We start from the raw sequence: 13,209 nt of genomic DNA, 5'->3' as shown, positions 1-13,209 counted from the left end.
GGAAAGGAGAAGATCATCGTGCCACTCTCAGGCATAGACGGTCTAGAATGATGAAACACCACACAGATCCGAATGGGAGCCACTATCTCCTCAAAAATATCAGTTCCTTCCACCGGAATACATCGGAAGAAACTGTAATCCACAGGCAGCACCAAGATCCTGGGGGCCCACTAAGGGACTCTGGCGAGAAAGCGCGGTGATGGTCATCTCTACTGGCTCCGAGAACAGACGAATCAAGTGGCAAATGGAGCTCGCCGGTTGCCTCCGCTCTGGGTCAAGCGTTGTAGAAGGGCCGCGGGAGTGCTCTGGAGAGGCGGAGGGAGGGAGGCTCAAAGGAAAAGGACAGAGCAGGGGGGACTGCTGAGGGAAGAATCGGAGGCGAGGATGGAGGCTGAGGCGGCGGCGGAGGGGGGTGGGGTGGGGAGGCGAAGAAGAGGGAGATGGGAGTGGTTGGGAAGGCCTGAGTACTCCACTCGCTGAATGATGGGGACTCCCCGAAGGCAAGGAATGGATATGGCATGAGGCACTGTCTCCAGCAAGGCAATACAGATGCGAAGGGATGGAATCCCGGCTGCCCGTGCGAGGGACGAAGCGGCAGTTTGGGGGGGGGGGGGGGGGTGTCCATCACTCTCCCAATGGCTCCACCGATCACCGGGAGAAGAGGAAGGTACTCCTTCCTGAGGCTTGGGAAGCAGGCTGTACGGGAAAGCCTAAAACACCAACCAGTGGGTCGGCTGCGAGGTCAAAGCCATGCTGCCATTGTGCAAAGAAGGCCTGGGCCGTACACAATGCAATGGGGCTTAGCTGCATGACTCAATCTGACGCCACTAGCGAATCGAACTCGACCTAGTAGTAGCCACGCCTTAGAGGATGAATGTTTGTGATCTTTGCACGCCCACCAAGGAGGCTAGCCAAGAGAAGATCTCTAAATTGTCCGTGCACAAGGAGGCTACCGACAATCTTGCATACTAGAGTGGAGGCCTGTAAGGATGCAACAGTCGTAGCGAGGAGTTGAAGGTCCGCTTCAGAGAAAGATCAGCTAGTTACGGCGACCTCAGTCGAGAATGACGGAGCGAGTCCTCCTGAGGATGAAGACCAGAAGAGGCCGAGACTTGCCGAATGAAAAATGCCCAAGAACTGAAGAAGCTGCCAGATGAAGACGAAAGGGATGAAGAAGCCAGAGGAAGACAGGGAAAGCAGTGAGGCTACAGAGGAAAGCGAGGAAGGGGGAGGGGGCGAATCGAAAAGCGACGGGGCAGAGGGGGCATTGAGGGGGGTGGGCACAAGTGGAACAAACAACGGGGGAAGAGGGGGGGCGGTGTGGGGGGTGGGCGCTAGCGGACCATGGGAGCGCAAGTGGGACAAAGGGGGGGAGAGGGGGCTGCAGGCCAACAATGGGGGCAAGGGTGCGTAGGAGTGATTGGGCGACGGGGAGGGGGGGCGGGGGCCGCGAAGATGACAAGAAAAAGGGAAAGGAGCGCACTGTCAAATCCCCACGGATCCCCTCGTGATCGATCTTGGTTCGAAACTCGAATCCTGCAAACAAACGAACAAACAAACAAGCAAGGGGGTGCAGGCCTGACTCACCTCCCAACCATGACAGCCGTGGGCGAGCCCACAGTCTTGGTTGTCCCCACCGAGCCACGAGCTGAGCTAACTAGGTTGACGTACCGACCAATCTCCTCCTCGCGACGTCCCATACCGCCACGAAGCTGCCCTCGCGGGCCTCGAGACTGCTGTCGGCCTCGGCTGCACAAAGCAGGTGCACGTCTGCACTAGATCCAGGCTCCAAGACCATAGAGCTCTCACAAACTCGCGAGACTCTCTATATTACAATAACTAACCTTGGCCACCCTTTTATATGCTCTTGGCCGGTCATCGGGCGTCCACACTTGGCCGCCCGCCCGTCCATACTTGGGTGCCCGCCCGTTAGTATATCCCTAACTCAGCTCGTCAATCAGCCTGCCTAGTTCCAAGCTTCCCCAAGCCTCGAAACTAGTCTTGCATGCGTATAGCACACGGTAGATACACACTGTGCACATGGCATACTCCCCTTCCTCTAAGAGCTCACTCCTAAGCTCACTAAAAAGCCAGGGTAATCTCTCTGAAGAGAAGTCAATGTCGACCATGTAGCGTCCTCCTCAACACGATCCTTCTACTTGATCTTGTATTCCGTGATAAGCGTACTTCGCAATCTTCGTTCACGAAATCCAAGAATCTTTTCAGGTTCGTGCGGAACAAATGTCATGTCCTGGACATCTATAATTTCTTGAGGAGTAACTAACTGATCTGCTCCACCCAGTACTTCCTTAAGTCTACTGACATGAAATACAGGATGAACTTTCACATGAGAAGGCAAATCCAATTCATATGCAACTGAACCAATCCGTCGTGAAACACGAAATGGTCCACAGTATCTAGGGGATAATTTCGGTGATCTACCTGTCCGTAAAGTCTCCGAATCTTTCGGAACTCGCAAATACACCATCGTTCCTTCAGAGAACTCTCTAGGTGAACGATGTCTATTAGAATAAAACCTGTCTCGGTCTTGAGCACTTCTAATAGATTCCTTTGCAACTTGTAACATTTCTTGCATATCTTGCAAAAAATTACGTGCTGCATCATGCTGAAGTCCTGAGAATCCTACTGTAACAGGTGATCTTGGTTGAAAACCGTACATAAGCATGAAAGGACTAAACCCTGTACTCGTATGCTTAGTACTGTTATATGCAAATTCTAACATAGGAAGATAATCCTCCCATGAACTCTGTCTTTTGGATATATATGCTCGAAGCATATCTTCCAAAATCTGATTCACTCTTTCAGTCTGGCCATCAGATTGAGGATGATCTGAGGAACTCAAATTCAAAGTTGTTTCCAACTTCTCAAAAACAAGTTTCCAAAAATCACTCGTAAACTTAGAGTCCCTATCACTGACTATGTCCTGCGGTAACCCGTACAGTCTAAACAATTGCTCGATAAACTGCCGAGCTAATTGCGTAGCTGTAATAGTCTTCCGGGTCGGTAAAAATCTAGCCATTTTTGTCAAGCGATCTACCACAATCCAAATAGAATCATGGCCTTGATGTGTTCTTGGCAATCCGGTAATAAAATCCATGGAAATACTTTCCCATTTATTACCTGGGATTTGCAAAGGATGCAACAACCCAGCCTGTCTAAAGCATTCAACTTTATTTGCCTGACAAATCTGACACTTGAGAACATAATCTTCTACATACCCTTTAATCTTCGGCCAGTAAAAAGTGTGTTTCACTAATGATAGCGTTCTATGTACCCCAGGGTGTCCAGCAGAAGGGGCGTCGCACTCCCTCAGAATCTTGGACCTAATGTCCGGGATCTGTGGTACACAAATTTTGTCATTACGGAATAGCAAACCATTCCGAATCATCCACTGGCCTCCTGCAGCCTGAATGGTAGACTGCTCAGTCACCGAGTCTTGGTCAATCAATGAGCTCCCGTCCTGGATCTTCTACCAAAATGGACCAAAATAACTATCAGTCCTGCAAAGCCCTCTCAATGATTGATTGAAATAAGTCAGTAGAAATCTCGGTGAACGACAAAGTATTCACCTCTCTAATCCGACTAAGCGCATCTGCAATATTATTCATGGACCCTTTCCGATAACGGATCTCAAAATCAAAATCTTGCATTAACTCTGCCCACCGAGCTTTCCTGCCTCTCAAATCATCCGCATCACACACATACTTGATTGACTGATGATCAGTCAATACCACAAACTTGGAGCCATATAAATAATGTCTCCAAACCTTGAGAGCATGAATTACAGCATAAAGCTCCTTCTCAAGGGTTGGCCAACGAGATTGAGTGTCGTCTAGCTTTTTACTTTCAAAAGCAACCGGTCTACCATCTTGAAATAAAGCAGCCCCGATAGCATAGTCACTGGCATCAGTTTCAAGAACATAAGGCCGACTAGGATCAGGTAATGCTACGATAGGTGCTTCCTTGACTTTATCTTTCAAAATTCTGAAGGCCATATCCAAATCGTTATTCCAAGTGATAGGCTGATTGGACTTACGTCCACGACCTTTCAATAAGTCGGTCATCGGTAGTGTGAGCTGAGAGTACTCCCGTACAGATTTCCGAAGAAAAAAACCAAAACCGAGAAAAGAACGAAGTTGTTTCACTGTTCGTGGTATAGGCCAGTCCAAAACCTTCTGAACTCGATCATAGTCAATGCTCAATCCATCTCTAGTGATCTTGTGTCCCAAGTAAATGATGTCGGTCATAAAGAACTCACATTTACTTAACTTAGCATATAGTCTTAAAATAGATAAGACAATCGTGAGGTGTCTGACATGATCCTCAAGAGTACGGCTATATATCAAAATATCATCTAGGAACACCACCACAAATTTTCCCAAATGTTCACGAAAAAGATCATTCATCATTTGCTGGAAAGTAGCGGGAGCATTGGTTAACCCAAAAGGTAATACGAGAAACTCGTAATGGCCATACCTAGTTCGAAAGGCGGTTCTTTCAACATGCCTTTCATGAATACGTATCTGGTGATAGCCAGTACGTAAATCTATCTTCGTGAAATATTTCGCTCCTGCTAACCGGTCAATTAGGTCATCTGATCTAGGGAGAGGATAACGATTCTTAATGGTCAACTTGTTCAATCTCTTGTAATCTATACACATTCTCCAAGTATTGTCCTTCTTTCTCCTAAGCAACACAAGTGCACCCCAAGGTGATTTACTTGGACGGATCTGGCCCATCCTCAAATAATCTTCCAGTTGTTTAGCCAACTCATCTTCCTCGGCTTGGCTCATCCTATAAGGTGGAATACTGACAGGATGAGCACCAGGGATCAAGTCAATACGATGATCTACTGCCCGTTCAGGTGGTAAACCCGATGGCAGTTCCTTAGGAAATACATCTTGAAACGAATCAAGTATCTTCTGTAATTCTTTGCTTTCAAACACACTTAATTCATTCACATCCATGGAAGGGATGAGAAAAGAAGAAAGTGGAATCAATATACAATGGAAAGCGGTATACAAAGAAGAATCCATTATATTTCCAAAATCAATTGTATTTACAAGAGGTCCCTGAGAGGGATGAATACAATCACCTAAAATACTATACTTGGTGTCCCTATGCTGAAAAGAAAAAATATGACTAGACCAATCTATCTGGACGTCAAGAGTCTTAAACCACTCAATCCCTAATAACAAGTCTACATTTTCCAGATGCATAACATAGCATTCCAGAGTATCTTTGTAGTCCTGAATCTGGATTGGACGTCAAGAGTCTTAAACCACTCAATCCCTAATAACAAGTCTACATTTTCCAGATGCATAACATAGCATTCCAGAGTATCTTTGTAGTCCTGAATCTGGATTGGAAGCATCTCCACCTTGCGATCCCAAACTTGTCTGCCCGCAGGTAGACGTACCTCATAGGTATGGTCGCTGAGTGTCGTATCAAGACTCAATTTCTGCACAAGTTTGTAGTTAACAAAGTTATGCGAACTGCCAGGGTCTAATAGAATGTGAATTTTATGGCCATTCACTTCTCCATAAACTCGGAGAAGATCATGCATGCCAAAAATTGAACAGACAATCAGAACAAGTACTAGGGCGAGAAAGTTCAGTAATTGACTTACCTGTCAAAGACAACTGGTTAGCTGCCTTTGGCTTGGGTCCTGCGTTTGACTTGGTACCCTTTTGCTTCGGGCACTCATTACGCATGTGTCCTTTTTCTTCACAGATAAAACAACGTCCTTCCTTCTTGAGCTTCAAAGCCCGAAGTTGTCGTTTCTTCTTCGCTGGTGTCGAACTGGAATTCTTCGAAGGTTGGTCTGAAGACTTGCCTTCAGTTGTGTTAGCCATAGATGCGGAGAACTTTCTTTTATGCTTGTTCCCCTGCTCGGTAACGGGTTTCGACTTGGAAGAGACCATCGTATCATCATAGATACGAGCTGAATAAATGGCCTCGTCCAAAGTTTTACATTTGTTATTTTTAACCTGTAATCGGTACGAGTCGGGTAAACCAGCTACGAAAAACCCCAACAGAGTAGTGGGATCCATCTTTGTAGCTTTCATCTGCAAGTCACGAAACTTCTGGAGGTAGACCTCATAAGTGAGGTGCTGCGAGGTCATGGTCAAAGCTGAAAACCGGGCAACATCATAATCATCCTCTTTCTTGAGGAATTCTTTCTTGAAAATGTCTTCAAATTGTGCCCAAGTCGTTGGCTTAGGGTTCAGTTCCTTCCACCAAAGCAAAGCTTTGCCGGACAGGAAACCTGCTGCTAACTGTATCTTCTTTCCATCATCATATGAATGAAACTGAAAGTGAACTTGCCACTTGTGTAGCCACGTGTCCACGATCTCCTTGGTTCGCTGCTTTTGCTCGCCCCCGAACGGTTCCGGAGTAATGTTGGGGCCTAAAGCTGAAGCCAAGGTATCCATATCCGAGAAAGTAGAGAGGGTAGTGGTCAAGAGAGCGATGGAGTTCTGCAAAGCTTGCATCTGGGCTGCGATTTGTGTCTGACGTTCCGTCGAAGAAGCTTCGAGAGCTACTTTGAACTCTTGGAAATCTGTTTTTGACACAAAATCGTCAAAAAGATCGGCATCGGTTCCTTCCGTAGCCGGCAAGCCTTCGCGTTCCACGAGGGGCTCCAACTCTGATTCTTGGGTCGACATCGTGAAGAGGGTACGTGGAGAGAAAATTCGATCTTTGCACAATGAAAGTGCAAGCGAACTTGAGAGCTTGAGAGCTTGAAAACTTGAGAACTTGAGAGATGTGTGGCAAGAAGCCCACTTGAGGGGGTTTATAAAGGTTTCCCAAAAGCCAAAAATCTCGAAAAGCTAGGCTTAGCTTTTGCTTTAGCTTTTGTGTTTTTTTTCTTGAATATATATATATATATATATATATATTCTATTGTCTTAAAAAATAAAAACCTTGGAAACCTTAGAGAGGAGAGGACTTTTAAACCTTTAAAAAAATTTAAACTCCCCTAAAAAAACAAAAAACGAAAGCACTAAAAACGAATGCTTTCCTTGCGTGTTGTTTTTTCCGCTTCCCTCCTGGATTAGTGCCGTCGGCGAGCTGCTGATGTCATCCGTCGCCGTCGCCAACTGCTGCCCCGACGCCTGTGCGACCTGCGCCAGCCTCGCGTAGGCCTTGCCATGAGGCCACGTGGGCCTGGGTTGGCTGCTACGCAGCTTGGCCTGGCGGGCTACGCTGCCTGGCCAGCCTCGGGTGGCTGCGCAAGCCGCCTGGCTGCCTACAGGCCTAGCCCGCCTGCAACGTAGCTGCTCGACTGGCACGTCAACAACTCGGCCAGCAACCCACTCGCCAGCACTTCTTTCGCTCTCTCTCTCATGCGTTCAACGAAAGCAACGTGCTTTTTCTCTCTTTTTTTTCAGTTTTCTCTCCCTGCAGTTCATGCGTATGCACAACAATTCACCTCTTCCTTGCAAAGCAAAAAGACCCTATTACACTACCATCTCCCATCAACATGGGGTTCTTTGATGAAGAAAAAAACACATACCAAATCTGAAAACTGCAGTATGCACAGAAAAAACAGCAAGTTTTTTAATACATATCATTCTTCGACCTCTTCTTCTCTACCTACCGACTTGCTCGTTCACGAGGTATGCTCTGATACCACTGTCAAATCCCCACGGATCCCCTCGTGATCGATCTTGGTTCGAAACTCGAATCCTGCAAACAAACGAACAAACAAACAAGCAAGGGGGTGCAGGCCTGACTCACCTCCCAACCATGACAGCCGTGGGCGAGCCCACAGTCTTGGCTGTCCCCATCGAGCCACGAGCTGAGCTAACTAGGTTGACGTACCGACCAATCTCCTCCTCGCGACGTCCCATACCGCCACGAAGCTGCCCTCGCGGGCCTCGAGACTGCTGTCGGCCTCGGCTGCACAAAGCAGGTGCACGTCTACACTAGATCCAGGCTCCAAGACCATAGAGCTCTCACAAACTCGCGAGACTCTCTATATTACAATAACTAACCTTGGCCACCCTTTTATAGGCTCTTGGCCGGTCATCGGGCATCCACACTTGGCCGCTCGCCCGTCCATACTTGGGCGCCCGCCCGTTAGTATATCCCTAACTCAGCTCGTCAATCAGCCTGCCCAGTTCCAAGCTTCCCCAAGCCTCGAAACTAGTCTTGCATGCGTATAGCACACGATAGATACACACTGTGCACATGACACGCAAGCAACGCAGATCACCGGGAGGGGGCTGGTAGTTCCAAGCTCAACTGTAAAACCGCTCTTCCCTCTTCTTCTGCGCATTCGGAAGAAGCTTTTATATTAGAGCTCTGTGAGGCTCTCCTTAGCTGGTCGAGTGGTGGTGGCAAACGAGGTCCTTCTTGTCACCATGTGGTACATTACTTCTTCTTGGGCCTTCTCCCGAGCATGCATTGGTCAGGTACAACGGTTGATCTAGAACTTCTTGTGGGTCGGCAGTGATGGGAGGCTTGCCCGGGCGAAGGTGGCCTGGACAGTGATCATTCAGCCACGATGCAGAGGGGGCCTAGGCATCATTGACCCCACCATGCAGAGGGGGCCTAGGCATCATTGACCCCACCATTCAGAGCCGCGCCTTGCTGGGCAAGCTGATTGTTAGAAGACTCCTTCCCGGTGGGGAGCCTTGGAAGGACTTCCTCTTGGCCCGGATTTCAGCCCGTACCCCGAGCCTGGGGAGCCCCTGGCCGCATAGCACTAGACGGATCTTCACCAAGATGCAGGCCCGTGGATTTACCCCAACTTTTGAGGACAGATTTGTAGCCAGCTTTGGGATCGCCTGAGGCCAGCCCTTAGGTAGTTAACTCCGGTAGCTTCATAGGAGCGTCTTCGGCAACCCCTGATCTAGAATCCTGAACCGTTTACCCAGTGGCCATATGTTGGGGGGCCAACCTCATGTATCATGGAGAGCATTGAGCATAGGACCTGCTACGTCCCTTGGAGATTGACTTGCACATAGGCATTTGCCCTTGGAGGCTCAGGAGAGAGGATTGGCAGGGATCTGGGGTAGGGACAGACTCAGCCTCTACTTTGACTCTGCTATTCCCCAGGAGTGGTTGACACCTATCCCAGACCCGACCCCCCCACAGTGGCTAGGCGTGTTTACTAGGCATGATATTCTCTTGGCAGTCCATGGCATGGATGAGGAATGCGGTTTGCTCACTTTTTCTATTTGTCCCCATGGCAAATTAGAGAGATCATAGCCCCCTTTGGAGGATTTCAGTGGCTGCACATTACAGAGGGTAAGGGTGATCGGATTTTAGGCATATGAGTGGCACATAGACCCCCCGCCGACCAAGGTGGCCATGGAGAGACTCTCGCGGTAATGGATTTGGGAGAGCCGGCCCCTCACGCACCCAAAAACTCTATATGCTAGGATCTCCAGCATATAGAGTTTCTGGGTGTGTCTATATTTTCTTACCTTGCTATGTCCTATCCGCTGGGGATAGTTGCCTACGGGAGACAAAGTTCACACAAGACTTTGACAAGGAAATCAGAAGGGTAAATTGGATGGGGTTGCTAGGATTGGGAGGGTGAATCTCTCGCATAGTTTTTGTGCTGACTCGTGTGATTCCTTGAGAGGGCTATGTCAGGGTGATGGGCATTTCGTTCGGTATGGCACTAGGTCCAGGCGAGGAGCTCCATTGATTTACACCAAGACTGAAGGATCATTCCACCTGTTAGAATGGAAGGTAGTCAGTACTATTTTTGGGACCGGTTGTTGCTTTGAAAATTTTTGGACAATTCGGGCAATTGTGTAAATAAGTGGCATAAGTAAGGCGTGGACACACATTTGGGTTGAATGAATCCTCTAACCACCTTAGAGGGGCAAGCTAGAGCCCCTTATTGATTGCTTTAAATGGAAAAGTAACAAAAAGATAGCAAGGAGTGGTTCAACACTAATAAAATGGAAATTCAAAGTTTTACCCCGACAAAAAGTCTATTGTAAAAGACAACATATAGAGCACTCAACTTACAAATTATGCATAGCCATGTCTCGATGCATTATGGTATGTTCCATTCACAATGAAATAACAATCCTGAGAATACAACTTACACATCCCCAGTGATGGAAACTGCAGCTGTATGATAATCTCCACATGCAATCTGACCAACTCGAACGTCTTCCGGTGCTTCATCTAGAAACTTTACAAACTTGTTAACCAAACGAGCTTCTTGGCGACCTTCACAGCTGAACCCTCTACCTAGTTGGCCATATTCATTGTAGCCTAGACAAAGGAAGGGAAAAATCAAATATTCAAGCATGTGTCAATACAACTGTGCAATATTAACAAAAACCTTTATCACATGGCAAAGCACTCTTGCTTTTCCGGATAAATTTCAAAACCGTGACAAAGAGACATCCAGACTACGTGATAAAGCTAACTACAGAAGATTGAAGCATTGGTGCTATACCCCAACTTTGCATTGTGCCTAACTCTGAAAGTGCTGCAACATGTGATGCACCACAAGCAACCTGGGTCACAGCCTGCCAAAAAAACGAAAAAGTTTATTTTTTCTCTTAAGATAATTAAAGCCACAATGACATGAAAAGTCAACTGCTCATCATACACCTAAGACAGATAATTACATTGCTTAGACAGTACTGCTTCAAATTTTGTGCAAGTTCAATTACTAGAATCTATGACAAACCCTAGACCTTTCTTTGGAGAAGACAAAATAATGCATGAACTGTGTTGATTGATCATCATTAGTCTTGGTAATTCTCGATGACGGGAAAAGTGTGCAAAGGCCTGAAAATTTCTTTTCGAAAAGTCAGCTTACCTTGATTATGCTGCCCAGTTACACATCTCAAGTCCTCACCAGCTCCTGGCCTTGTATAGGTGCTCTGTGCCCATGGTAGGGTGCTGTCTCACACATGGCGCCTGTTTTGCTGGCTGAAAGTGGTAAAGCTATCCTCTAGGTTTCAAGGATAAGCTCTACATGTGCTGTAGAAAATGTCTTTCTGGCATCAATTTCTTATGTAGGACACTACTTGTTTTGGTAGGCAGCTCTATATCACAAAATGTGGGACTTCTCACATAACTCGATGGATGGATAATCTCCAAGGCAACTGCTTAAGGGTTTCTTGGCTTACATATTGCAGGCACCTATACTTATGGCAGTGCTGGTGTGTGAACAGGAGTTAAGCCAGGGGCACTTTTTATCATGTAGTTTTTCCCTCCTGGCCATCTTGTGTGAAAGGACACCTTATCTAGGGTTTTATTGTACTTGCATATTATTATTGATGTGACCCACGTGCAGGTTTGTTAGAGGCGTCAGAGGCATTTGGGATGAGGAGGGTATGGTACGTGCCTCCAAAGACTTTTTTTAAAAGAGACGTTAGAGGTGTTTGTTATATATATATATATATATATATATATATATATATATATATATATATATAGAGAGAGAGAGAGAGAGAGAGAGAGAGGGTGTCACTTGGGTGTGTGAGGGGGAGAGAGAGAGAGAGTGTGAGAGAGAGTGAGAGAGTGTGTGTGAGAGGGGCTGCCCTGCGCAAGGTTTAAGCCTTAAGGAAGGGAAAGAGAGTGTGTATGAGAAAGGGAAAGACTCGAGAGAGAAAGAAAGAAAGAAAGAAAGATTTTATTAACGTCTTCCAAAAGACCGAACTCGGCCTATGAGACAAATCGGAGTACATGTATGGGGTATCCTCTGTCATCCCAACAAAATGAAAAAGTACTGAATAAAAAAGCTGAATCTGGATGTGTAGGGGATGGAGCTCTATTACTAGGAGAATGCAAAGCTATATGCATGGAGTATACAATCATGATATGCAACCTAGCTAGCTCCATCCTGTACCATACTGGGGGTATAAAATGGTATACATCAGTGAAGGGGGTGTCCACAGCTCCCTGAAGAACATGCCTGGGTGTGCTCTGAAGCGAGCCAGTCGCTCCTCACCCTCTCTGTGAAACTGAGCTCTGATCTCTGTCATCTCTCTCTGGTATAGGCGTGGTGTCCGAAAGCCAGGTGTCCTCTGTCTCCTGCGGGCTCTAAGTGTCTCTGCTCTCTGGAGAGTAATTCCCTGCCGTGTAGGGGCTGGGAGGGGTATGGATCTCTGAAAAAATGTAGTAATCTGTGTCTGTCGCCCCCCCTCTGGAGCTGTCTGAGCCTGTAATAATGTCTCTCTGTGGCGCTGTATGTCTAGAATGTATCTCCCCAGTATGCGCTGGTCAGTTGCCTCAAAGATCTGGCGTAGGGAATGTGGCTCTCTGAATAAAATGGGATATCTCTCTCTGATGGCTGTATATGCTCTGCATCTGCATACATAATGCTCCTCACTCTCCACCTCCTCTCTGCACAATCTGCATACCCTCTCCTCTCGGGGGATCCGTGCTGCTCTGCCAGTCTCAATCTCCAATCGGTGTGATGAAACTCTGAGCTGACCAATAGCCACTCGGGAGCCGTGTGGTAAAAAGCCCTCCATGTATCTAGGCCTCTCTATAAATCCATCATCAGTGATACTCATGAAGTGATCTCTGTAGTATAGCATCTTCGGTGGAAGAGGCTGTGTAGGCGATATCCATGTCTCTCGTGTATAGAGCTGCCATAGATCCTGTCTCAATACTCTGTTCCTCTCACTATGAGAGAGACGGATATGTGGTGCATCCCTGTCATACTGGAATGGTGGTAGATGATCCATGTCTAGGCCATGCTGTGAGAACCAATGTGTGACCTGTGCATACCATGATCCTCTGTCTCCTGCCTCAGCCAACTGTCTAGATGCCTGAAAAGCTCTGTATGATAATCTGTCCTGTGGCATCTCTCTGAATCTCTCTAGCAGGCATATAGTCTGAAATATGGCCTCTACCATCATAGGAGGCGCAACAAACTCTGCTCAGATAATGTCATGAGGTACTGACGGTTTGCTGCGTATCATGCGTGCCATCATGAGGGCCTGTGGTCTCTCTATCTGTGTCCACCAATGGGTAGCAAGGCCTGGCGCCCATACTGCTGCTCCATACATCAATGCCGGTGTGACTAATGTGTCAAATAGCCACCCCTTCGTCCGGGGCTCCTGAAAATGCGCCTGGTGGCACTGTCTCTCTAGCATAGCCAATGCTGCATATCCCCGTGTCAATCTAGCTCTGGCTGCTGAACCCATGGTAAAGCGTGTGGCTGCTGCAGAGAAGGTAACCCCTAGGTACACG

General features: G+C 47.3%; 1 protein-coding gene across 4 annotated transcripts in view; it reads right to left on the bottom strand.

The window, feature by feature from the left end:
* The window catches only part of LOC147608189 (Regulator of chromosome condensation (RCC1) family protein), an 86,232-nt gene that overhangs the window by 26,301 nt on the left and 46,722 nt on the right, over positions 1 to 13,209 (bottom strand). For all 4 annotated transcript variants that reach the window (XR_015264465.1, XR_015264466.1, XM_086789349.1 and 1 more), the window contains exons 4-5: positions 10,454 to 10,526; positions 10,095 to 10,266 (exon numbers count right to left, since the gene is read on the bottom strand). Coding sequence is in view for 2 of the 4 variants with exons in the window: in XM_086789349.1 (XP_086645475.1) it covers positions 10,095 to 10,266; positions 10,454 to 10,526 (245 nt within the window). In the remaining 2 variants the exon portion in view is untranslated. The remainder of the gene's footprint in view (positions 1 to 10,094; positions 10,267 to 10,453; positions 10,527 to 13,209) is intronic.

Source organism: Cibotium barometz, chromosome 53, assembly GCF_041138505.1.
Source record: "Cibotium barometz isolate CiBa-2024 chromosome 53, ASM4113850v1, whole genome shotgun sequence".
NCBI classification, from domain to species: Eukaryota; Viridiplantae; Streptophyta; class Polypodiopsida; order Cyatheales; family Cibotiaceae; genus Cibotium; species Cibotium barometz.
Note: the sequence above shows the minus strand (reverse complement) of the source record. Positions and strands in the feature narration are given on the sequence as shown.